General features: G+C 37.1%; 1 protein-coding gene across 2 annotated transcripts in view; it reads left to right on the forward strand.

Annotated features, from left to right (window-relative positions):
- ATG10 (autophagy related 10) overlaps positions 1 to 23,765 on the forward strand; it is a 214,151-nt gene that overhangs the window by 144,492 nt on the left and 45,894 nt on the right. For both annotated transcript variants that reach the window (XM_054578556.1, XM_054578557.1), the window contains exon 5: positions 6,892 to 6,989. In XM_054578556.1, coding sequence (XP_054434531.1) covers positions 6,892 to 6,989 — 98 coding nt within the window. The remainder of the gene's footprint in view (positions 1 to 6,891; positions 6,990 to 23,765) is intronic.

Genomic DNA, 23,765 nt, shown 5'->3' on the forward strand with positions numbered 1-23,765 from the left:
TCTCTTCTAAATTAGGTGTATGTTTGGATACTGAAAAATGAAATATCCATAATATCTTCATCTACTTAATACTATGGATTTATGTATAAGTATGAGGTTTTAAAAATATGATCATGAAACACTTAGCCAATGAATTTCTTATTATGATTGTTCAGTCTTTATTCTAGTAATAATTGTGTTAATTGTTCTAGATTAATATTTAATATTCATCTATCCAACCACTGAAAAATGTCTATACACAAGGTATGAAAATGTCCCTAGACTGCAGAGATGAGTAAAGGAAATCGGAGGTGGATCATGTCCTCAAGGAGCTTCCCATCTAGTAAGGGAGCCCAGTCTGAAATTCACTGTAATGAGAAAGAGTTTGCTAAGGGACATAAAAGAGGTAAAAATTGCCACCATGCAGAGAGGAGATTGGTGTGTTTGCCAGGGGCTGGGGGGTGGGAAAAATGGGGAAATGTTGTTCAAAGGGTACAGATTCAGATTTTCAGTTATAAGATGAATAAGTTCTGGGGATCTGATGTACAGCATGACTATAGTGAACAATATTGTATTATGTACATGAAAGTTATCAAGAGAGTAGATTTTAAAAGTTCTCACCACACGCACACACACACACACACACCCCCCCGAAAAGGTAGCTATGTGAGGTGATGGATGTATTAACCAACCTAACTGAGGTAGCCATTTCCCAGTACATATGTATATCAAATCATCATGTTGTACACCTTTACTTACACAATGTTACGTGTTCGTTATATCTCAGTAAACCTGGGTAAAAAAAATGCCACCAGGGCTCAGAGGACAGAGATTGACTTGCGCTAGAGTGATCAAGAGAGGCTATGGCTGCTGGACTTGGGATTTGTCCATGTTGCAACGAGGGAAAGGGCAGGTCAGGCCTGTTAAGAAAACCGGGAAAGGCAAAAGTCTAGATACTCCTAGGTTAGGCAGTGTTGGTGGAGACTACTAGTGACAACAACAACCACAACTATACAGATAACGTCTCTGTGTGTATCCCTTTGCAATTTACAAAAACTCCTGGGTACAAAGACATACAGTATAATGTTAATGCAGGGTCTGGAGCTGGAAAGCCTTGGTTCTGATTCCTAGCTCTGCTAACTAACTGTATGACCTTGGGGAAGATACTGAGCTTTGTTTCCTTACTTTCATCATCTGAAAAAAATTGAGATAATAATAATGAGACTGACTTCATAGAGTTTTGAAGACTGTGAGTTAATATATGAAATGGGGCTTGACACATAGTACCTTTCAACAATGCTAGCTGAGTTATATTTCTCGATTCTCACAGTAGAATTGAAGGCAAGAACTGTTATTATCCCATGCACAGAAATAAAAACTGAGTGCTCAGAGGAGTGAAACCATTTATGCAGGGGTACATGGAAAACTAAGGAGTTGAGGCTCAGAGTCCATGGCCTTTTTTTTTCCCCCCGCATGTCGTTGTCATTCAAGGAACAACCAAAGTTTAAGGAACATGAATCGATTAATTGATGTCATACATAAGTAAAAGAATCTGTATTTGGGGAATTTTCATTCGGATCTCCTGAAATTAAGAAAAGTACAAAATGCGCAAAAAAAAAAAAAAAGTATGTGGGGATAAATAAAAATTGCAGAATTAGCCAGCATAGTAGCTGATATGAATGCACATGAACAATTAACTCTTATTACATATCACAATGTAATTTTCTCACTGAAGCAAAAATGAATTTTCCCCTTTGGTGGAGCATCATCTCTGCCTTACTGTGAAGTACGACATGAATTTTTATATCATTCAAGCTCTCTTGAAGACAATATATTGAATATGGCATATTTCTTTGTGAAAAATCCACCCTTTCCTTTTTATTCCTAGTGACCACTTTGAGAACATTATTCTTAAACTTACTCTAAACAATTTACATTTTCTCTAATCTTCATTTTTAGGAGTTATGAAACTTTAGTGAAACCATGCACAGTAGGATAAAGGTGTCTTCAGCGTGCTTGCACGAGAATTAGGTAGAGCTAGTGAACTACCTCACACTGTTATTTGGTTCACGAAAACTGATAGCCTTGAGAAATTTAATTTAGAAAGCTGCACATTTTGAGTAATATATAGATTACCTGACATGTAGGTTATTATTCAATTGAGAGATTTTATATGAAAATTTTAAATTAAATGCTACTGGCAGTTGCTAAAGATTGTATTTTTAATTATTCTATTTTTCACCCCATGTCTCTTCTTTTGTCATTGACATTTTAGGTTGCTGACAGAATATTCCTTTAGCTCAAATTTGTATTACGATCCCAGATGACAGAGACACACAGTAGGCACTTAGTAAATGCCTGTTGTTAAGTAAGTGACCTTATTTACCATGCTCACTTTGTGGGTTGCTGCTGAAATTATTTTGGCTTCTACTTCACTTTTTCAAGGATACAAGGGATTTTACTGAGCTGCTCAGCCTCAATGTGATTAATGAGATTTCTAACCATGTTCAAATTGGTGCTATCGAATATCTAGGGTCTGAAACTAGAGAGTTGTTGATTGAGTATGCTTATGTCTCCTCTGACTGAGGCCAGACAGAAAAAATAGACCCTCTTAACAGGGCTTAACGTTTCTGATTGAAGATACTTTGAACTGAACATGAAGGCACAGGATGTGTTACATGAGCTTAAGCAAGTACTTGTTTATGCCCACATTTTAACTTAAGCTAAAGGTTTGTATCTCGATAGAGAGAGATATATATATAAAATTGCAAAATTCTTCAAGTATCTGACATATTTAAGCTCTATTTGTAATGTGCTTTTTTATGTATTTGACTATTTCAATGCAATGATTTCATTGGGATTTCTGAAGGCTTGATTTTTTTTTTTTGAAAAATGAGCCACACTTATATTTGAATTTATTTTAGGTGTCAGTAGTGTATGACACAGATGAAGATATTGCGGGTTATTTCAAAAATTTTTGTTTTTGTGTAAAAGAATGTAAAACTAACTGTCAAAAAAATTATTTATTTGTATTGTTTATGGTATTACATCCACTTTTTCTCTGTTTCCCCACTTCCACCCCTCCCTAAGTTAATCCCCATATTATTGTCCATACCCATGCATTGTGCATAAATGTTCTTTGGGCAATACCTGTACCATCTTTCATCTCATTCCTCCTAAAATTTTGGCAGCTTTCGGGCTGTTTCATGTATCTAAACTTCTGTTACTCTTTCATTCATTAGTTTATTGTGTTTATTAGATTCCACATATAAGTGAGATCATGTTGTATTTGTCTTTCACTAACTGGTTTAATTCACTTAGCAAAATATTCTCCAGGTCCATCTATGCTGTGGCAAAATGTAAGAGTTTCTTCTTTTTTACTGCTGTGTAGTATTCCATTGTGTAAATGTCTACCACTTTTTTATCCACTCACCTGATGGGCATGTAGGCTGTTTCCAATCTTGGCTATTGTAAATATCACTGCTATAAACAAACAGGTGCATATATATTTTTTGTATTGGTGTTTTGGGATCCTCAGGATATATCCCTAGAAGTTGAATCTCTGGGTTGAAAGGGGGTTTCATTTTTTATTTTTAAAGGATGCTCCATGTTGTTTTCCACCGAGGCTGCACCAGTTTGCATTCCCACCCACAGTGTGCTAGGGTTCCCTCTTCTCCATATCCTCGCCAGCACCTGTTGTTTTTTTATTTATTGATGGTAGCCATTCTGACGGGTGTAAGGTGATGTCTCATTGAGGTTTTAATCTATATTTCTCTAAGATTGTATGTTTTTGATCATGAAGGTGTGAGCTATGACTAGGCAAACCAATGACAAAGTCTTAGGAAAAGAACCTACATCATACTTTATTGAATTATTTTTGTCATATCTCTATGAGAGACAAAACTGTATCATCCAGATCTTCTATAGTGTAAACGGTCAGCAGAAAATGGAGAGACCGACACTCTTGTCAGAGTAGCTTGCACAAGCACTCATTTAACTATCATTAATACATGTGTTTTAAAACGGTTCTATAAATGCAATAGAGAATGAGTTCACATCCATTCACTTACAATACACTGTTCTCTTTATAGCAAGTGGTAGCACTCTTATTAACATGCATAAAGGAGTGTCATGCATATTTTTTATGTTTTGAAATTATTTTTAACTTCTTGGGATTATCTATTATTCTAAGTTGACCAGATCATTTTTTAATTTCTGTTTTCAAAGGTGTTTATTTTTTTCTAAATTTGGTGTTGTTTGAAAACTTATGGCACGTAACCTCAATTCTAGCATCAAATCTGATGAAAACATTCTACAACATTTGTTCCTGGTCTTTCCACATTGTTGCTCTGCTGCTGATTATTGCATTTTGTATGACTGTTTCTTGAAGAGTATGCAGGTGTTTGACAGGGCTATATCCAAACCATTTACTCCATCCTTAGATGGTTGATTGAAATATTTTAAGGATTAAAGTTAAAATCATTACTAATTACCGGATAGTAAACCAGGATTCTTCTCTAGGTCGCCAAAGCCTTTCTCTGTCTTAGAGGAGATAAAGTTAAGGAAAGCATCCTTTCATTTGTCAGTTATTCAGCGAACATTTGTGAGGCGCTTGGAATACGTGAATAGGCTGAGAAGTACACCCGAGGCAACCGCGGCGGAAGGATAGGCGCAGGCTTCCCCTTCAGCGGCGGTGTGGGATGGGGAAGAGCGCTGGACTGTGAGTTCACTGGATTCCAGCTCTAGTGCCGTCATGAACGAGCTGCACAATTTTGGTAGATGTATATTTCCCGGGACTTTGGTTCCCTTATTTATAGAATTAGTAATTATACCAGCTCTAACATTTTATTATCTTGCAACTTGATTTCTTCCGACTTCAACATCTAAAAATTATCTTAAAAGCATGTCATCATTTTATAATTTGATTATTTGATTTACCATTTGACCCCAAAGAAGTATACTTAAGATCCTATTCTCTTCTCCCAACATTAATACACACACACGCGCGCGCACAGGCATGCACATGTGCATATTTTGAAGATGTGTAGTGCTTATCTTAAGGGCAAATTTGGCTCTACTCTGTAAATGTGTTCAGAAAATAATATAACACAGATACTGAAGGCAGCTTGTTTTTAACTTGTAGCTAAACATGACATTCAAATGTTAATTGGGTGAATAAATCTTGTTCATTTTACAGACATGGAAATGTCAATGGAATAAAACTATTTATCACAAGATAATGGTCTCCTGCCGCCAGATAAATGCCAAGATGAAGATACTTATTGAAAATGTATCAAAATATTCTATTGCTATTTATTGAAAATAAAGGTTGAGGAAAAGTTCAACTTTTCAGGTCAAACATGAGAAATGCTCTGCCTGTGGTATTAGTGTATTACTATATCAAACACAATGTGCATGGTATAGAAACATGGGAAAATTCTAAGAAAAAAAATGGCCTGTAAAGGAATCTTCCAGCTTTGCAGCATGAGCGTTACTGGAATAGTGCCGTGGGGGCTGGGAGGAGACACCTAATATTTATTTAGCTCTTATTACGTGTCTGACACAGTGTGTTCACTTAATGTGAGCCTCCTGAGAAAGAAATTTGAAAAGAATTACTGTCCTCATTTTACAGGTACAGTTAAAAGCAAAATAACTTGCAGTCACATAGAGAACAAGTGCAAACACTAGGGCTCAAATTCAGCCCAGACTCCAAATCTTTCTCCTACCCACTGCATCTCTAGTTATATGCTGTAAGTCTGAATACAATGCATTTTAGTTTGGGTTTTTTTATAGATTATTTCCCCAAGTTTTTTTGCATTTGGTAACCAAATATTTCTTTATATTTCATGATTTAATATACTGATGAATTTTCTTTAAATGATATTGTCTACTTGCCTAAGGAAAAGAGCACATCTACACCCGTAAGTTTTGAGGACTTGATAGCTCTGAAAGTGTCAGCACTAGATTCTAGCAGTTAGACCACCTTCTTTCCAGCAGTGTGTGGTTAGAAGTCTTTAGATCAACTTCCTGCTTTCTTTTCCGAACTTAGATATCTATTTTTCCATTTTACTCGTCTTCTGCCATGGTGATCTTCATAAAATACATTTATTGGAGTGTATAAGAATATAGACCAATAACTGAAGCTGTTTAAACAAAGAAAAGGGGAATTATTGTTCACTAAAGCGTTTACTAATCTCTCCATGCAGGTCCCTCCTCAGGTCCCTTCACCTCTAACATCACTCCGCCCACCTGCCACAAACACTGGGTGTTTATGTCCCCCTCCTCTGGACTATCAGTGAACTGCAGTTTTCCTCTGGCAGCAACCAATTTCTTTGTACCCAGTATTTTAGTCATTGGCATATTATTGAGGTACTTGCCATAGTTTCCCTGGTAGTAAGGCCGGCTTCTTGCTAGGGTAAATTGTGTGTTTTCAATCTCTCTCTTCCCTATGATACCCAGCAGAGTGATGTGACCATTACAGATACTCAATGAGAGCAAAAGAAGCATGTGCGTGGTCTCTGATTTTAAGGACCATCACGACTTCAGAAGTATCCATAGCACACCCTTCTGAATATGGGAGTCTGTCTACCTGGTCCTTTACTTATGCTCGTATCTAGTAATTCTCTCTAAAACACATTTGGATTTTATTGGTTTTATAAACTTTGTAGAGGCATTGAATTTGCAGATAATTTAACTGCTAAATGGTTCAAAGGAGGGAGGCCTGAATGTTTAAATGTCCCTCAGGAAAAAAAACAACTAGTTCACATAGCACTCTGTTGATATATAGATTGTATGTGTACTAGTAAAGGTTTTTTAGAAAGTCATAATATTCTCCTGATAGGTTTAGATAGACACCAAGCACCGCTGAGTGACGCAGATTACTGACTGATAGTCTACCGTGCACTTTCGCAGACGGAAGGCCTTTACCCCTGAAGGACATATGGGAAGGCGTCGGTGAGTGCTACAAGACGCGGCTGCAGCAGGGGCCCTGGGACACCATTACCCAACAGGTTGGAGAGTATTTTCATTTTATTATATGTGATCCTTTTACTATGCTCATTTTTTCACCTAGTACTCTCTTCCCTACTCTTTCCTATCTCACTTTTCTACGTACTTACAAATTTCGATTCAAAGACAAATTTCATTTAAAAAAAAAAACAACAAACCTTCCCAGACCCAGGCTTGGGTTAGCCTCCCTGTTATCAACTCTCATAACAGCCTGTAATTTTTTCATAGTGCTTATCACATTTTACATTATATATTTGGATATTTAGAAAAATTAATGTCTGCCCTCTATATTATACTGTGTGCTGTCACGTGGACAGACCATATCTGTTTTGCTCTTCACTGTACAGCCAGCACCAGCATAGTTCTTAAAGTATAGTAGATGCTCGACAAAAATGTATTAAATAAATGAGAATAGAAGCGAAGTTGGCATATACACTAAAAAATAGATGATTTAGCTGGTGTTACCTCTGATGTTTCAAAGTTTTACTTGTAGGAGTATTTGCAAAAAAATTAACTTTTGATTAATAATAGCTTTGCATTAGTGATCTGAAAAAGCAGAGAAAATAGATCTGCAAAAGTAAATATAAAAAGTAGATTTGCAAAAGTAGAGAAAATAGATGTCAATCATATATGTCATTATTACTGCCTTGCTAAAATCAGTAGTTAATTATTTTAGAAATTTAAAAATACTCATCACCTTGCAACCAATTATGGTTTCCTAAAACATAATTTTTACTTATATCAAAATCTTATTTTTCCAAGGCTCTGTTGAGCTTAATCAAAGCTTCCTTTAAAGATGACTTTATCAACTATTAACATTTTTATGCTCTTATGTGTTTGATCATAATAATGACAGTTTATCTCCCAATCAGCATAAGAATCCTTAGCATTTTATAAGTAGTTCTTTGACAATGATTACAAATGACCATTTTTTACATTTTAATTGAGGACAAAACCAGATTTAAGTATGTGTCTTTCACACTGCCCCTCAAATTAGTTTTTTCCTTTTCCTTCCCACTTTGGCTCTCCTAGATTAAACCACATAGCCTCACCTGAAACAATTAGTAAAGTCTCCTACCTCTGGTCCTCTGCTCCTTTCTTCCCTGCCTGTCTTACCATTAGTCACATCTTAACTATTGCTGCGTTTATCCTACCCACGTGCAAACCCACGGTAGATCTGCAAGGGCCTGCGGCATGTGGTCTAAATGCCTCAGCAGGCCTTCAGTGGCTGTCACTCCCTGGCTGCCGAACATAGCCATTCATTTCCCTGAACCTGGCTTGTGCATTTTGTTTTTGGAATTCTTTCCACGTTTAATACCATCCTTGTTGCCTTTGTTCCTTCTTTGTATTTTCTCCTCTTGTTCTCTCCTATATTCCTTTCTCTGAAGTCCCCTCGGCTCACAAGAGTGCCCCCTTTGAAATCCTAATTATGTAGAATAGGCATGGGGTAGTTGGTATGGTAAAGGGTAATGAGATATATAAGCAAACCAGTCACAAAAGATTTTTTGGCAAGAGCATTTTATTTTATGCAAAATATTTTAGATTGACCTTTCAGTATGTCAAGGTGAGTGCTAAGAGTTTCAACTTCCAATGTCGTCATTGACCACGAGCTATCCAAAAATGTATACTGCAACTTCAGAATCCACAGGGCCCAGAAAATGTTTGGTTGTAAGAGTGAAGGAGATGGCAAAGGATAGAGGGAGAGAGCATCATACACAAAAGTACGTTTTTAACTTTAGTGCCTTTTTTCTCAGCTCTTTCTCAGTTATGTTTTCCATTGTGTTCCTGAGCCCAATTCTTATCCTTTTCCTTTTTTTTTTTTTTTTTGTCTCTAGCAGCTCTGTTATTAATCTTCTCAGTGCAAGCCTTCTCATAGAAGAGTTGCTGGTGGTCTATGTCATTTTGGGTTTTAATTCCACACGTCTCTGTTCTGACTCATGTCATATGAAGAAGATTTTAAACTCAACTCTTTTCTTAGTTTCCTAATATGATGTTATGAATAGGTTTCATTCAAATAATAGAACTCCTAAGTTGCTAAACCAACCAAACAAACTTAGTCTGTACCTTACTTGTTCTTAATGGAATTGATTAATACCTTTCAATTTATAGACATTTAAGTGTCATATTGATAGACTATTATTATAATTTTTTTTGTATCTATCATAGCATAGTAATAATTATCAAATCCAATCACAATAAACATCACTATTCCTAACACCAGGTGTGGACCCACTTAATAGGAAAGATATTTGATATAACCAAACTACAACACAACTTTAATGTTTAGATGTTCCTTTGGAATTTGTCTTACAAGGATTGATTTGTGGATAGCTATCTCACTTTAGATAACAAATTTTATTTAAGCTTTCGAATTGCTTATTACAGTGTATGTACAGGCACTAAAGACCTAGCACATTTGTTGTCATTGCACTACTTGGCATTTGAAAGTCATTATGAATGCTTCCTTTGAGGTCTTGGCTTTTAATCCCAGATTGGCTAATGGGTTGGTATTTATGTGCTTTCCCTTGCTTGAGATCTTTGAGAGGATGAGTCTTCATTTTTGTAAGCCTGCATGTGGAGAAAAAAATAGTGGGATGAAGGGAAAGGTACAATACAACACGAGGGAAGAATGAGCTGATAGAATACAGGGTAGGGCAAAAGTAGGCTCACAGTTGTATGTGAAACATGGTTAATTCTTGTATTATTTAGTAACTATTGTATTATTTTTCATATGAACAACTGTAACCCTACTTTTACCCCACCCTCTACTGGCAGCACCAAATATTAATACATAATCATTTTGCACAATTATACTAAAGAACCATTAGCTTGCAGACTGAACATGATAATAATCTCCTGTCCTCTAGAGAGGCTTAAAAACAAAAGCAGCCTTTGCATAATATAAAATGCATTTCAGTTCATTTTCAGGCTTGATTGTGCTTTTATAGTTTTTCTGCTGTTCATCTTCAGTAATCACACTTCTGTTCTCTCAGCATTTGTCTTGATGATAAGGACCTGCTCATGTCAGACACAAACCCTCTCTTTTGAAGGCAAGCCACTCATGAATCTCATACATTTGATTATGATGATTACTTATCTGCTTTTGTCCAGCATTGCAGACTATCTATTACCTCAACCCTGCAACCTACTAAAGAACTTCCAAAAGAAAGTTAACAGACACCTAGGTTGGATCTGCCTAAATTGGTAAAGTGAATATTACAATAATGATCACTGGAAGGTGTGGGCTCTATGTTTTTAGGTAAAAAGCTCCTATGATCTTGACACTGTCAAAAGTCATTAAACTAAAAAAGCATACTTTCAGTTTTACTTGAAGATATGTGTGTTTACCAATGTGGGTGTGTAGGGGTTAGATAACTAATTTTTTCTTACCGTTCTCTTTTTATAAACATACACAAAAGTAGAGATGATACTATAGTGTACTTATAAACTCATGGCTGTTATTATTATGATGATTAGTAGTAGTATTTTACCCAATGTGGAATTCTTGGGAAATAAATCCTAGACATCATATTATTTAAAGAGATATCTTTAAAACATAAGAGCTCTACACAAATGTTTATAGCAGCTCCATTCATCATAGCCCATGGAAACAACTCAGATGCTCTTGCGAAGGTGGATGGTTAAACAAACTGTCATGGATCCTTACCGTGGAATATTGCTCAGCAATGCAGTCAGTGAACCAACAACTATTGATACACTCCACAACCTCGATGAATCTCTGCATTATTGTGCTGAGTGTAAAAGGCCAGTTCCAAAAGAGTGCATAGTGTATGATCCCATTTATAAAGCTATAGATAGGAGAACGGATACGTGGTTGCCAAGGGGTTAGAGAGGGAAGTGTAGGTGGGAGGAAAGTGGGTATGGAGGGACGTGTTGTGTATATGACTGTATCACTGTCAACATCTTGGCTGGGATATCATACCATAGTTTTGCAACATATTACTATTGGGGGAACTGGGTAAAGGGTATAAAGATCTCTTTGTATTATATTTTATAACCACACATGAATCTACTGTTATCTAAACATAAAAAGTTTAATTAAAAAAAAGACACAAAAATATAACCACAATTCTATTATCACAACAAAAATTTTAAATTTCTTAATATCCTTAAATAGCAATTGATGTTTAAATTTTCCCAAGTGTCTTGTTTCTTTTTATACTTTCTTTGAAAAGGATCCAAATAATCTTTATACATTAAAATGATTAACATGTCTTTAAGATATTTTGAATCTAAGATTCTCATTTCTCTCTCTTTTTTTTCCCCCTTACAGTTTGCTGTTGAGAAACAAGGTTGTTTGTCCTAAAGTATTTCAGTCTGGATTTTTTTTTTCTAGTTATATCTCTGTGGTGTCATTTAGTGTTTCTCCCTGTATTTCCTATCAGTTGTTGTTAGCTCTGGAGGCTTAACCAGATTCAGGTTTGGCTTTTTGGGCAAGGATACTTCCTAGGTTCTGGGTACTTCTGTCAGGAGGCACATGAATTCTGGTTATTGCTCTTTTTTTGTGATGTTAGTAGCCATTGATGATTATTACCTATGTTTTTTAATTCATTAGGGGGTGCAAAATGGTGATTTTTCTAATTTTATCATTCATTATTTATTAGGTGGACTACTATAATGACGCATTTTCCCTCACCAGCTTAGTTACCTGAGGTATGCTTTGCATAGAAAAGGCAGGACAAATACTTGGTTCTTTCTCTTTATAGTCTAGCTGTCCAGATAATGAGTTGATTTTCAGCATCCTCCAAAGGTCACCAAGAACTTTTTTTATGTATCTTTATGAGATCATGGATATACTGTAAATGTTTTATGCAGTTCAGTTAATTGTAGTGATTATCTTCATTGATACTTCATTTGCCTTATCTTTGGCCACTGAAAGTCTCTTTAACTTGTCTCCTGAACTATTTTGATACTACTCAAATAGCTTTGCTGGCTTCTTGCTTTTTTGGTATGATTGTTTGTTGCACATTCCTGCCCAGACTTGGGGTCAACCATTTTCCAAGGAGTCTTGCTACCTGTCAGAGCCTTTGCCTGGGTGCTGGAGCCAGACAGGGTGGATTAGACTCTGAGACCACCACTTACTAGCTATGTGACCTTGGACAAATTATGAAGACTCTCTTATTCTTTCATGAAAGATAATGGTAGCATCTACAGAGAGTTGGTTGAAGACTAAGAAAAGAGGATTCTATGTAAAACTCAACCTGTGTTGTATCTCCTTTCAAATATATTCTGATACCTGAACGGTGCACTTTAAATTTGGAAACCAAGACTTTTGAGAAATGCTGTTTTCTTATTCCACATACCTAGAGAAGGTTGTCTAAAGACAAGTAAATGAATGACATTGGGTGGATTAAAAATGAAAAGGAAGTCATTGATTATTTTTTCTCGTATGATCCGATGCAAGTACTATGAGAGAACTGGGTTAAATATCTGTAGGGAGTGGAACAGGAGGAGCCTATGCAATGCACATTTTGCATATTCCAAATACTACTGATTTCCTTTTGTAGACTTTAGCATGTCTAAAACATGCATACAATGATCATTACTTTTAGTGAGTCTTTGTTATATTTCCTAGATAAATCTCTCAAGGCAAAAAAGAAAAAATCAAAACACAGCAAAAAAACAAAACTCTTTAGGTACTGTTTGGTGAGTAGATTGCTTTTGACTCACAGTGATACAGGAAGTCACTGGTTAAGGATTCTTAAATAATGAAGCTTGATATGTTGCCTGGTGATTTATAATGATGGCTGATAAGCTGATGATTTAATTGTGCTTCCTCTAGTAATAATCTTCAATGCTCAAGTGAAGTTCCAGTGATTGGCTTTCTTCTGAACTCAATCTCCCTGGAGTCTTCAGGCATCTCTTTTACACAACATCCGATAACTGACTTTTAACTGTTCCTATTTTAAATAATACAAATCAATTAAAACACACAGCTGTTTAACAAAACTTCTCGGTGTTGGTATAGGTCTCAGTGGGTATTTCCTGATGGCTCATAATGACATCAATTTAGTGCACCTGGTAGGATCTGTGTGAACTGGAAGTGGCTTAATTCTTAAATGACAGGAAAATTAAGAAGCCTTTATGGATTGCTGCTGCTGCTGCAAAATCACTGCCAGTTCCATTGCTGGCTCTTTCATGGAAGAGTTTTATTTAAATGGGACTGTGGACCTCATGTAATTGTTTTCTCTGTAATTTACTGCTAATTTGTCGATTCTGAGTTTCTAGGTATTCATTTTGGACATTAATAAGTCACTTAGTAGGTAGGTTTATACATGGAAGTGTATCTGTGTGGCCTAGGTATAAATATATGCTGTGTATACACAGTAAGTATGTATCATCTTACAGATTATAGTAGAAACCTTCCAATGGTTTAAAAATGCTCAGTGATTCCACCATATGTTCCTGGTTTAAGAGAGCGAAATACGCGTTCATTGTTGTACTCACTTTCTTTGGTATCTTAGCGTATTACTGGTAGTGTTGTTTTTCTCTGTTTTTATTTGTAATTATGTTTAGATTGTCAGTCTGTACATGCTGTGGGTACTTTGCATCATCAAAATATTTCGCTTTCCATATTCATTAAAAAAAAATCAATTCAGAAATGTCTACTGCCACATACTCCATTGTGCTTTTCTTGTTTTGGGGCAAAAAACACATTTTTATAAATTTTGTTTGTTCCTCAGACTTTCCTTGCATTAAGAGGTATACGGAACTTCTTCATTATCTCTAAGTACTTTTTCTCAAAAAAAAAAATTAGCTTTATATGCTGGGGTGTTTTTAGAAAGTCTTAACTTCATACTAAATGCTATTTACACATTGGTATAACATTACTCTCTTAGCCAGCTTTTTCTTTCTAAAGTTTTTTGACCACTAACTACTAATTAAGTATTCAAATTAAATAAAAGGGAGAATGATTTATTATTTAAGACCTTTGTCTTATTAAATTGATTTCCACGATGTTTTGCCTTATTCCACCTTAATGAGAATTCAAGATGCATAGTTAAACAATAAATTGATATGGAGAGCATTTTGATGGTTGCCAGATGCTCTCTGGCATGGATGTAGGGAAACGGATGAAGAGGTGAGGGGATTAAGAAGTACAAATAGGTAGTTACAGAATAGCCATGGGGGTGTAAAGTACAGCACAGGAAATGGAGCAAAGAACTTACATGCATGACCCACGGACATGAACAGTGGTGTGGGGATTGTCTGAGGGAGTGGGGGGTGCTGGGTGGAGGGGGGCCATGGGGGAGAAATCAGCACAACTGTAATAGCATAATCAATAAAACATAATTAAAAACTAAAAAAAAGAAATGTATTTCTAATAACTAACCAGATTATAGTTATGTATTTTGGTTTCACTTCTTTAAATTGAAGTTTATTTCAGGAGATAATAAAAACAAGATGCTGGTAATGTTCTGTTATATGTATGTCTGAGCAGAATATTGCTTTTTATGAGAGCTTTTTAATATCAAAATTATACATGTGCCTTAAATTTATCCAAAGGCTTCCTTTAAAGAATTTCCCAGCATTTCATTGATCCCTGGAATTTCTATTCCTAAAAAAGGAGCAGCTTATAAATGTAAAAATAAAATACCATTTAAAATATTTAATAATTAATTTTGATATTACTCATGTTAGCACATTTCATTTTGATAATTACCTACCATCAATTTTTAATTTTTAATAAACATTAAGTTTGAAGAATATTTATATTCTCATTCCCAGTTTTTGAGGAAGAGGTGATGGGTGGGTGGTGCAGCAGCAGCTCGGGGCAGGTAGAGCCGCCTGGGGGCGGGCAGGCCGGGGAAGGGAGACTTTCAGGCTCACTTACTCAGCCTGTTGAGTACAAGGGACTCAATAGGTTTTGAGCCACTTGTATGGGTAAAAGCTTATGAAGAAAGATGCCATTTTTTAAATTCTATTTTGGCACAATCGTTGGTGCACATACATATTCTATAATACAATTATTGTGTCATTTTTCCATTCTACTTCTTACCCCCTTCAGCTTCTCTTTTCCTAATTCATTCCCATGTCAGTTGCTAAATTCGTCGTATTGCATTTGCAGTATATATTTTATTGTTTAAAATGTAGCCAATAGAGATAATACCAAAGTATACAAAGTATTCGTGCAAGTAATTACAATTATTTTATTATATGCTAATATTATGTTAGTATATTAATTTATTTCTATTTCCCTCTGTCCAATCTGAATTTCAAAAATATTTTAAGTGGTGTATGTACATACACCATAACGTAATGCATATACTATACCCATCAAAGCACGTGAAAAAGAACTAAATGTTTATGGGGAAAAGGCAGTTGTAAAAGTAAACCTAGGCTAAGAAAGTTCCTGAGCTTTCTAGAACAAATAAGAGAAAGGGAAAACTAATTAAATTCATTGCTTTCATTCTGTTATGGAAGAAGACAAGTTTATCAAGAGAGACCAACTTGTTTCTTATATTACATATTAGAAAGATAATTTTACAAATATGAAAAAATTGTCTCTTTTTTAGACACCACTTAACTTTAGGAGATGGGGAGAGAGGGATGTTCAGTAGTCCTTGTGTGAGAGAGTTATAGCAATGCAGTGTGTGTGTAGGTTTATACCAAAAATGTCCTATTAGCAAATTAATGTTCAGACTGAGCCTGCAGGTGTATTTTGGGTGCTGGAAATTTTTTTGAATTTGAATGCCCTTAGACTGGGTATGTGCTCTGTACTTAATCGTGGTCACTTCCCCTCCCCATTGCCTCATACCTTTTCTATTTCATTTATTCATTTTGCCTACCTGTCTTCTAAAGGCACTAGAGTTTGCCTCTTCCTGTATTGATACAACCTAGAAAGAAAGAGCTTAGGGATTCTTTGTGATTCTGGATGTGTGAATCTCAGTATGTATTTCGGACTATCCTCAAATAAAAGTGTTATCTGGGCTTAAATTTTGTTTCAAAGATTTTATTTATTTATTTATGAATTTATTTATTTTAGAGAGGAAGGAAGGGAGAGAGAAAGAGAGGGAGAGAAACATCAATGTGTGGTTGCCTTTCTCATGCCCCCAACTGGGGACCTGGCCTACAACCCAGGCATCTGCCCTGACTGGGAATCGAACTGGTGACCTTTTGGCTCATAGGACAGCACTCAACCCACTGGGCCACACCAGCCAGGGCTAAATATTTTAATAACTTAATTTTTCTGATTAACAAAGTAATATATAATGATATTTTAAAATAAAATACAGAATAGCATAAATAAAAAAGCTACTCAAACATTAAGTTATCACTGTTAACATTTCAGTGCATAGCTTTCTATAATTATTATATATTTATATAATTATATATACATATGCAATACATATATTCAAATATATGTTATATATAAGTATACACAAACACAAGTGAGATCATACTATGAACATGGTTTTACAAATTTACATCTTAGACAACTTTTTGTACCTGCACTTAAATACATCAAAATTTTTCTTTTGATAACTGCATAGAACTCCATTCTAAGGCCATGCCATAATCATTTTAACCAATTTATGTTGTGAACATTGAGTTCTTTTCCATTTCCTAACTGAACATCCTTGTACATACAATTTATGCAGTTGTCAGACTATTTCTTTGGAATAAATTCTTAGAAGTGGAATTGGTGAGTCAATTAGTATTCAGTTTCTTTTTAAAAATTTTTCTTTATTGTTTATGCTATTACAGTTGTCCCAAATTTCCCCCTTTGCCCCCCTCCCCTCAGCATCCCCTTTCCCCAGCCGGTCTCCACACCGTTCATGTCCATGGGTTATGCATATATGTTCTGTGTCTAATCCCTTCACCTTCTTTCAACCAGTTCCACTTTGCTGAGAGTTTTTATCATAAATAGGTTCTGGATTTCATCAAACGCTTCTTCAGCACCTATTGATATAATCATGTGATTTTCATCTTTCATTTTGTTTCTGTGATGTGCCACATTTATTGATTTCCAAATGTTGTACCAACCTTGCTTCCCGGGGATTAATCCTTGCACACCAAAGGCGACGTGGGCGGGTGATTCCCACCACTGGCGCTCTGTGCTTCGGAGCCTGGGCTGAGGTCCAGGATTCAGTCCTGTCTGGTAAAGCTCCCACGGCCTTACCGCTTCCTCAGCTGCCACCCCCGAAAGCACTGCCAGACCCTTTCACGTCCCTGTATTTTCTACCAGTCTCAAGGTGGTTTCTGCCCATCTTTGGTTAAGTATCTCCTCTTCAGCTGTTTATTTTGGGTGGGTGTTTCCCTCTTTACTTTTATTTTCAGCTTGTTTCTGGGAAGCGGTATGAGAGAAATTCTCAAAGATTTTGTGAGATATACCCATGTCAATCTCAGGAAAGGCATACTCCTACCAGCAGTATATCAGAGAGCCTATTAGAGCCCTAAGTGCTGGCCGACACTGGTCATAATTGTTCTTCTTAATGTGTTACTATATGATGTCAACAAGGCTTCTAATTGGAGCCATGCATCAAACAATTTAGCATGAAGTTACTAACCAGAAGCTGAAATGTAGGTTGCCCTTGCTGTTGATTGGCACATACATTGCAGACATTGGGGAAGCTGTTGTATGGCCGGAATTTAAGTGTCTCATTTCCATTCTTGCCAAGACTGAACATCATGTCTGCTGTCCGGAGGAGCCCAGCAGGGCCAGGGCTTTTCTTTGTAAGCTTCATTACATTTATGCAAATATTGGTCAGAATCCATGGAGGCTCCTAAGTCCTGCTCCTTTAAGCATGGAAGGTAGGATCTTGGGTTGCAAGATTTCTGTGAGCTAGAGTTATCAGTCATCTACCTCACCAGATAACAAGACTTGTGTGGAATATTTGATTGAGTGAAATTGTATCAGAGTGGGCCTGCCAGGATGAGGTAACTATAAATACACTCCCCTCCAAATAATTAAAGAGTTGGCATTTTGAATACTTTCAAAATATTATCCATTTCAGCCCTCAGCCTCTTTAGAACTGACAAATTTGGTTTGGGCACAGTTGTGCTTGGGCTGTTCCTCCTGGCAGTAATTGGCTGCTAGATTAATGTATCCTTTAAGTAGAACCAGGTCATCACCATAAAGAGGAGGGCTTGTCTTTCTGTTTGCTGTCACAGGAAATCAGGTTCTTACTTCTAAAAGCTCTATGAAATTAGAAATAAATTTTAAAGTGTGGGGCTTGACTGCAACTCTATTACATAACCTTTTAAGATTAGAACTTATCTTCTCTAAAGATTTTTCCAGTAACAACAGCTAATATCTTGGGAGCGTTGCCTAAGTACCAGGCATTCTTCTAGGTACTTTATACATAAATTTCATGTAATCTTCTGAACACCTTTATTAGGTTGGTACTACTTTCCACTTTTTAGAGAAGAGGACACTGGAGAACAAAGAAATTAGGTAACATGCTAAAGGACAAACATCTGCTAAGTTACAGAAGCAGAATTGGAACTTAGCTGTACTTCAGAGCTCCCATTCTTAAGCACTGTTTTAGCTTCTCCCATAATGTTAATCTCATTCTCAAGATGATATCATATGAATGATACTATATTAAACTGGGCGTGATCCATTTGGGGTCGTGGACTCCTTGAGAATCTGATGAAAGCTTTAGAAGCACAAAATTTTGCAGCCCTAATCAGGAGACCACTCCACAGGAATCCAAATCCTTGGAACTTGTAGTTGCTATAGCGGATTAGAACTCAACATCCATTTCGCCCTCCTTATTTGTGCTCTTCCTGCACTACGTGCTGGAAAGCGAAAACACAATTCTTCATTTCCCTCGGGGAGAAGGGTCTGCATTTGAGTTAGGTTCACCATATCGGGTGCATTTGGGCAGCATTTGGAAAGCAGAAGTGTGTGGAGATCACACGTGGTGGACGCACTGTGAGTCATGGAGCTTGTCCGTGTGGCTCCAGTGTCAGCCACTTGATTTGGGAGTGTCAAGAGGCTGAGGATGGGACAAACATTTTGTTGGTTTGAATTCCAGCAGGTGCGGCGTGGCCCTGGAGGCGGCTGCAGCAGAGACAGACTTCTGACCATAGGAGTGGGGGTGTTATTCTAGAATGGCAGATCACTGATTTGAGGAGAGGCAACAGGTCCCAAAGTGTTCGGTTCTCCGGTGTGGCTTTGGGAGTTACTCCTGGGCAGTCACCTAGAACATGTTTATTCAGCCCTCCCAAAGAGAGCTTTATCTAGTCTGAGACAGTTCTGGTTTTTTGCAACTGAATCTTGACTGGTACAGCAACATACAGGTGCACCCAATGACAGTTTTCTCAATAGGCTCAGAGTTTGGGGATGAAGTCAGAAACACTTAGGTTCTTACTCAGGTTCTTCCCCTTATTAGCAGTGTGTCCAAAGACAGGTTATTTGACCTTTCACCTTCCTCATTTGCAAAATGGGCAATTATTTCCGCATGAGGACTATTATAAAGACTACCCTATTGTGTTGTTGAGAGAATTATGGGTTAATGTATGTGATGTGTTTAGCATAATGCCTGCCACATAGACATAGTTGATGGTAAGGTTGTGTGTTATTATTATCATTAATCCATAAATACTATGAAAATGAGAAGTGTAAGACAATTTTTTTCTGCATAAAATATACCACTGCAGTGGTCAATAAAAGAATTGTTGAACTTCAAGTTTCCTAGAACAGCATATTCACAGACCAAGACTGCTAACTCCTGCAGAACAAAGCTGGTCTAGAGTACTTAGGGGTTATATTTACTTAGTTAATGAGATAAGAGTTTTTGTAGTTCTCATTCAAAAGAAGATTCAAAAAATTCTGGTAGCAGTTACCTTCCTCAGGAGAGATATTCAGCTTTAAATGACTGTTTCAATGTGCTGTTTTTTTTGTCGGATGTGGTTTGCAAATCATGGGAGGAATGTCCCAAGGCTGCATCTGGGCCTCAGTGAGAACCCAGCTCCATGTGCTTCTCCCTGAGCCATGCCGTGAGCAGTTGCATTCTGCAGTCTATAGTTATCACTGGGCCTGCGGCTGAACCTGAAGCTCCCCACCGAGGTATGGATATATCTTCACCTATCCTACAGTACATCTAAAATTGAATGCTATAGATATGGTAGTCAGTTTTTCAAACCACTTGTTGATGAGAGGAATTAAGTTGAATATACATCTAAAAAGCTTCCTCTATTCAATATGCACCTTTCTGCTGATCAACAGTCGAATAGTCTTTAGTAACCAAGATTGCAGTGGCCTGTCCCTCATACCCTCACCGCAGTTCTGGCAGGTTTTTTTCGAACTTAGACTTATTATGCAGCCAGTGGGGAACCTTCACGAGAGGACAACCAGGGCAACCAACGCCTTAGACCTCAGGAGGTTCTTATGTAACCCATTTAGAGCTGCCTTCTCCTACCTTGACTTGCAAGTCGCCACACAATCATATTAATTGCACAGTTATTAAATGAGACAATACATTTAAGAGTCTTGTAAAATGATGACTTTTGATGCTCCAAAGTCCATCTCACAGGTAGAAATAATCAGCAAAATGCTATTATTTTTCACATTTTATTCAAGTTCTTCTCAGGTGCGTTTGGCAGCGGTGCCTTTGTCACCATCAGGAAATGCTAAATGACCAATGGTACTAGTCTCTTGAATATGTGAACGATGTTTCCTCTTGTACTTGGATGTAGGAGAATTAAGTTAAAACTTTACAGAAGTATGGCTATTGTTTCCCCATTCATCAAAATGGCTATTCCTAGAGGTGTGAACTATAGGGAAACAATCTTCCTCTGAGAGAACACGTCTTTCTTCCACTGATGAAGCTTTAATCAAATTATTATCATTTCATGCATTCTCATCTCCTAAAATTACTCTACCAGCTAATTTGGGTTTCACCGAGGGTTCAGGAAAGCCCCACAGTTGAATGGGGGTATCTGGGGTTTTTTCTCTGTGTGTGTTAGGATGTATGTGAGGGTATGGGGAAAAGAAAGGACTTCTTTATGTTTGGAAGAGTCCAAAATAAATAAGTAGATGGGTCTTTAGAGCCCTCCACCTTACTTCAGTCAGAGTACCTGTACTTCGATCTGTTTGTTGATTCTGCATAAGGTTTTGTGTGCAAAGTGTTCTCCTGCTTTAAAATGGCTGAAAACATCTGAATTAGAGAATGTGTTGCTGATACAATTAAAAAGACTGTCCGGTTAAAGCCAGGCAGCTAACATTGTCTTGTTCTTTGTTTTAGTATTGAGACATGTCTAGTCTGTCTTTTGAGGGAGTTGAATCAGGAATATGTAAGTCTGTCTTGTTTCTAGCAGTTTGCTCAGGAAAAAATTCCTTTTGGACTTAACTGAGATCATTGTGCCCAGGCCCACCTTTACGTCTGCTAAAATTATTTTGTGGAGTGATAGAATAAATTCTAAGAGTCTACAGCCCTGGATGTTCTCTTAGACTGAGGCAACTTCTGATCCAGAGGAAGGTGATGAGGGTGTTTGAATTTCCATGTGGAGACTATTACTAAGACTACCTCATTGGGTTGCTAAGATGATTAGATGAGTTAATACATGTTTAGCATACTGCTTAATCCATAGATACCATGAAGAGGAGAAGCAGGGGGTGTGGTTGGCAGTTCATGGGAGAAATGTCCCAAAGGCAGCATGAGCAGTAGCTTGGCCCTTTGGGTATATTCTGAAGGCTCTCTTGGAATCAGAAAATGTAGCTAGTCAACTTTGGAAACTAAGGATCTTATGTTTAGATCTTAAGCTGCCAATTGTGTTTGCCTTGCCCTTTAAGCCAGCTCAGCTCACGTGTCCCTTAGATGCTGATGGCCAACCTGCACACACACCAAGGTAGCTCAGGGAAACTACCGAGGATGCCCCTCTTCCTCACTTGTGTGCAATCTACTTGCACTCCAGTCTCATTCCGGCCTCACTTGAAGCACTTTGCTGGGCGACACTGTGTCGACGCCTTGTGGTCCCGTAACCTTGGATCTTGAGAGAGGTCTTACAGATGCACAAACCTCAGCTCTTTCTAGCCAACGTTGGCTTTGGTTTTGCTCCTGGGCCACTGGAAGAAAACTCTTCCTCTCTTGTTCTGGCTGCTAACAACACTCTATTCCCACGTTTGGCAGGATCTCCCTAAACATTCCAATCACTTTCCAGCCAGGATTGGACAGAGACTAAAGAAATCTGAAGCATAGCATAACCAACCCGTCACTCTGAGGTGGGCAGGGGCATGGTGGTGAGGGGGTTCCCAACCAGTCTGTCTAAGGATTAGCAGTGACTTTTCAGGTAATGGTTTGGAAATTCTAAGGACTCCTAACTTTGCGTCCATCTGTCTGTCTCTATAAATAAAATGATATGTGCACTCATATCAAGGTCACATTCAGGAGTTCTGGTGACTGACTTCAGCTGAGCCCAAGTGCCCTGAGAACACTTCCAAGGGATGGAGGTTAGCAGGAAGTGAAGCCCATTTCCTGGCCTATGAATGTTCTCTCCAGAGCCTGGTGAATGTGTGATGTTACAAACCCTGTCCTTGAAAAAAGAAAAGCCCTCGCACACTTTGAAGTGAAAATATGAGGAAATTCCGTATGTAGGCAGTCAGGGACTGGACCCGAGGAAGTTTGAATCAGGGGATTCAGCTAGTAATGCAGTGTATTTTCCACGGGGTTTTCCTTGAATTCACCAGCCGAATTCTAGATTTTATTCATAGACATTCTAAGTAATATTAGAACAGAAGAAGCCAGTTTTGCATTTAATAAATAAAATAGAGAGCTAGGCTGAGGAAGCAAATTTTCTGTGTGTCTTCTGTAGTTTTGGCCTTAACTTTATACTTTATTCTAAAAGCAGAGATTTTGCAGCTTGAATCCATGACCCAAGAGGTTATTGCTCTCATTTTGCACCATTCAAAGGACAGGCAACTTTTGTATTTTAACTGAAAAAAAAAATTCTTAGAAGGGAACAATACCAGAATAGTTTCTTGGGATTTGGGGACTTGCTTGAAACTTTAATTGCTATTTTGTGTGATTTTTCACATTGACTTTTCTAAAGACCTAATATTCTAATTTTGTCACTAGAAGTATTACTTACTGGTCAATGCGACCATTTACCTTTAACTTCAGCGAAGGAGCAAGATGTGACCTAAGTATTTTCAGGTACAATACATGTGCACATTCAGCTCTTACAATGTTACATTATGTAGCTAATTTTCCTCTAGTTTCTCCTGAAAATGTTTCAGTTAAAAGCAGGCAGGCTTCTCTGATTATTTATCTTTGCCACAGGGATTTGTCAATTCTAAATGCTAATATTGATTTCTTTTTAGAAAAAGGTCTGGAAAAAATTTTGAAATTTTGAGTGGGAATAATGAATGGTTTCCATTATTATTAAAACAAGGTAAGAAATCTTTAAGTCAAACAAAAAGTTTCACCAGTATTAAATAAGCATGAAAACTGCATTTATTTCATGATAGAATTTGTGTGCTTTTGAGGGATTTTCTCAAACTTTCTTTTAATTAATAAATTCCGTAAGTCTTAATAACTAGAATGTGAACCACTAAGACATATTATTAAAAAGAGCATAGACTTTTTTTGCAAAAAAGGGGTAGACTGAACCCAGACCTGCCTCTTAAGAGTGATGTGTCATGGGGCAAGTTACCTAAAAATCATTTTGCCTGATATTAATATAGCTATACCAGCTTTCTTTAGGATATTTATATCGGATAACTCTCTATCCCTTTATTATTCATCTCTCTCTGTTTTATTCCTAATAAATAGAACATTATTTTAAAATTTTATATAGTTAAAAATTCA

This window comes from Pteronotus mesoamericanus, unplaced genomic scaffold (genome assembly GCF_021234165.1).
Source record: "Pteronotus mesoamericanus isolate MK-2021 breed Mesoamerican mustached bat unplaced genomic scaffold, CSHL_Meso_final contig_50, whole genome shotgun sequence".
In the NCBI taxonomy this organism is placed as follows: Eukaryota; Metazoa; Chordata; class Mammalia; order Chiroptera; family Mormoopidae; genus Pteronotus; species Pteronotus mesoamericanus.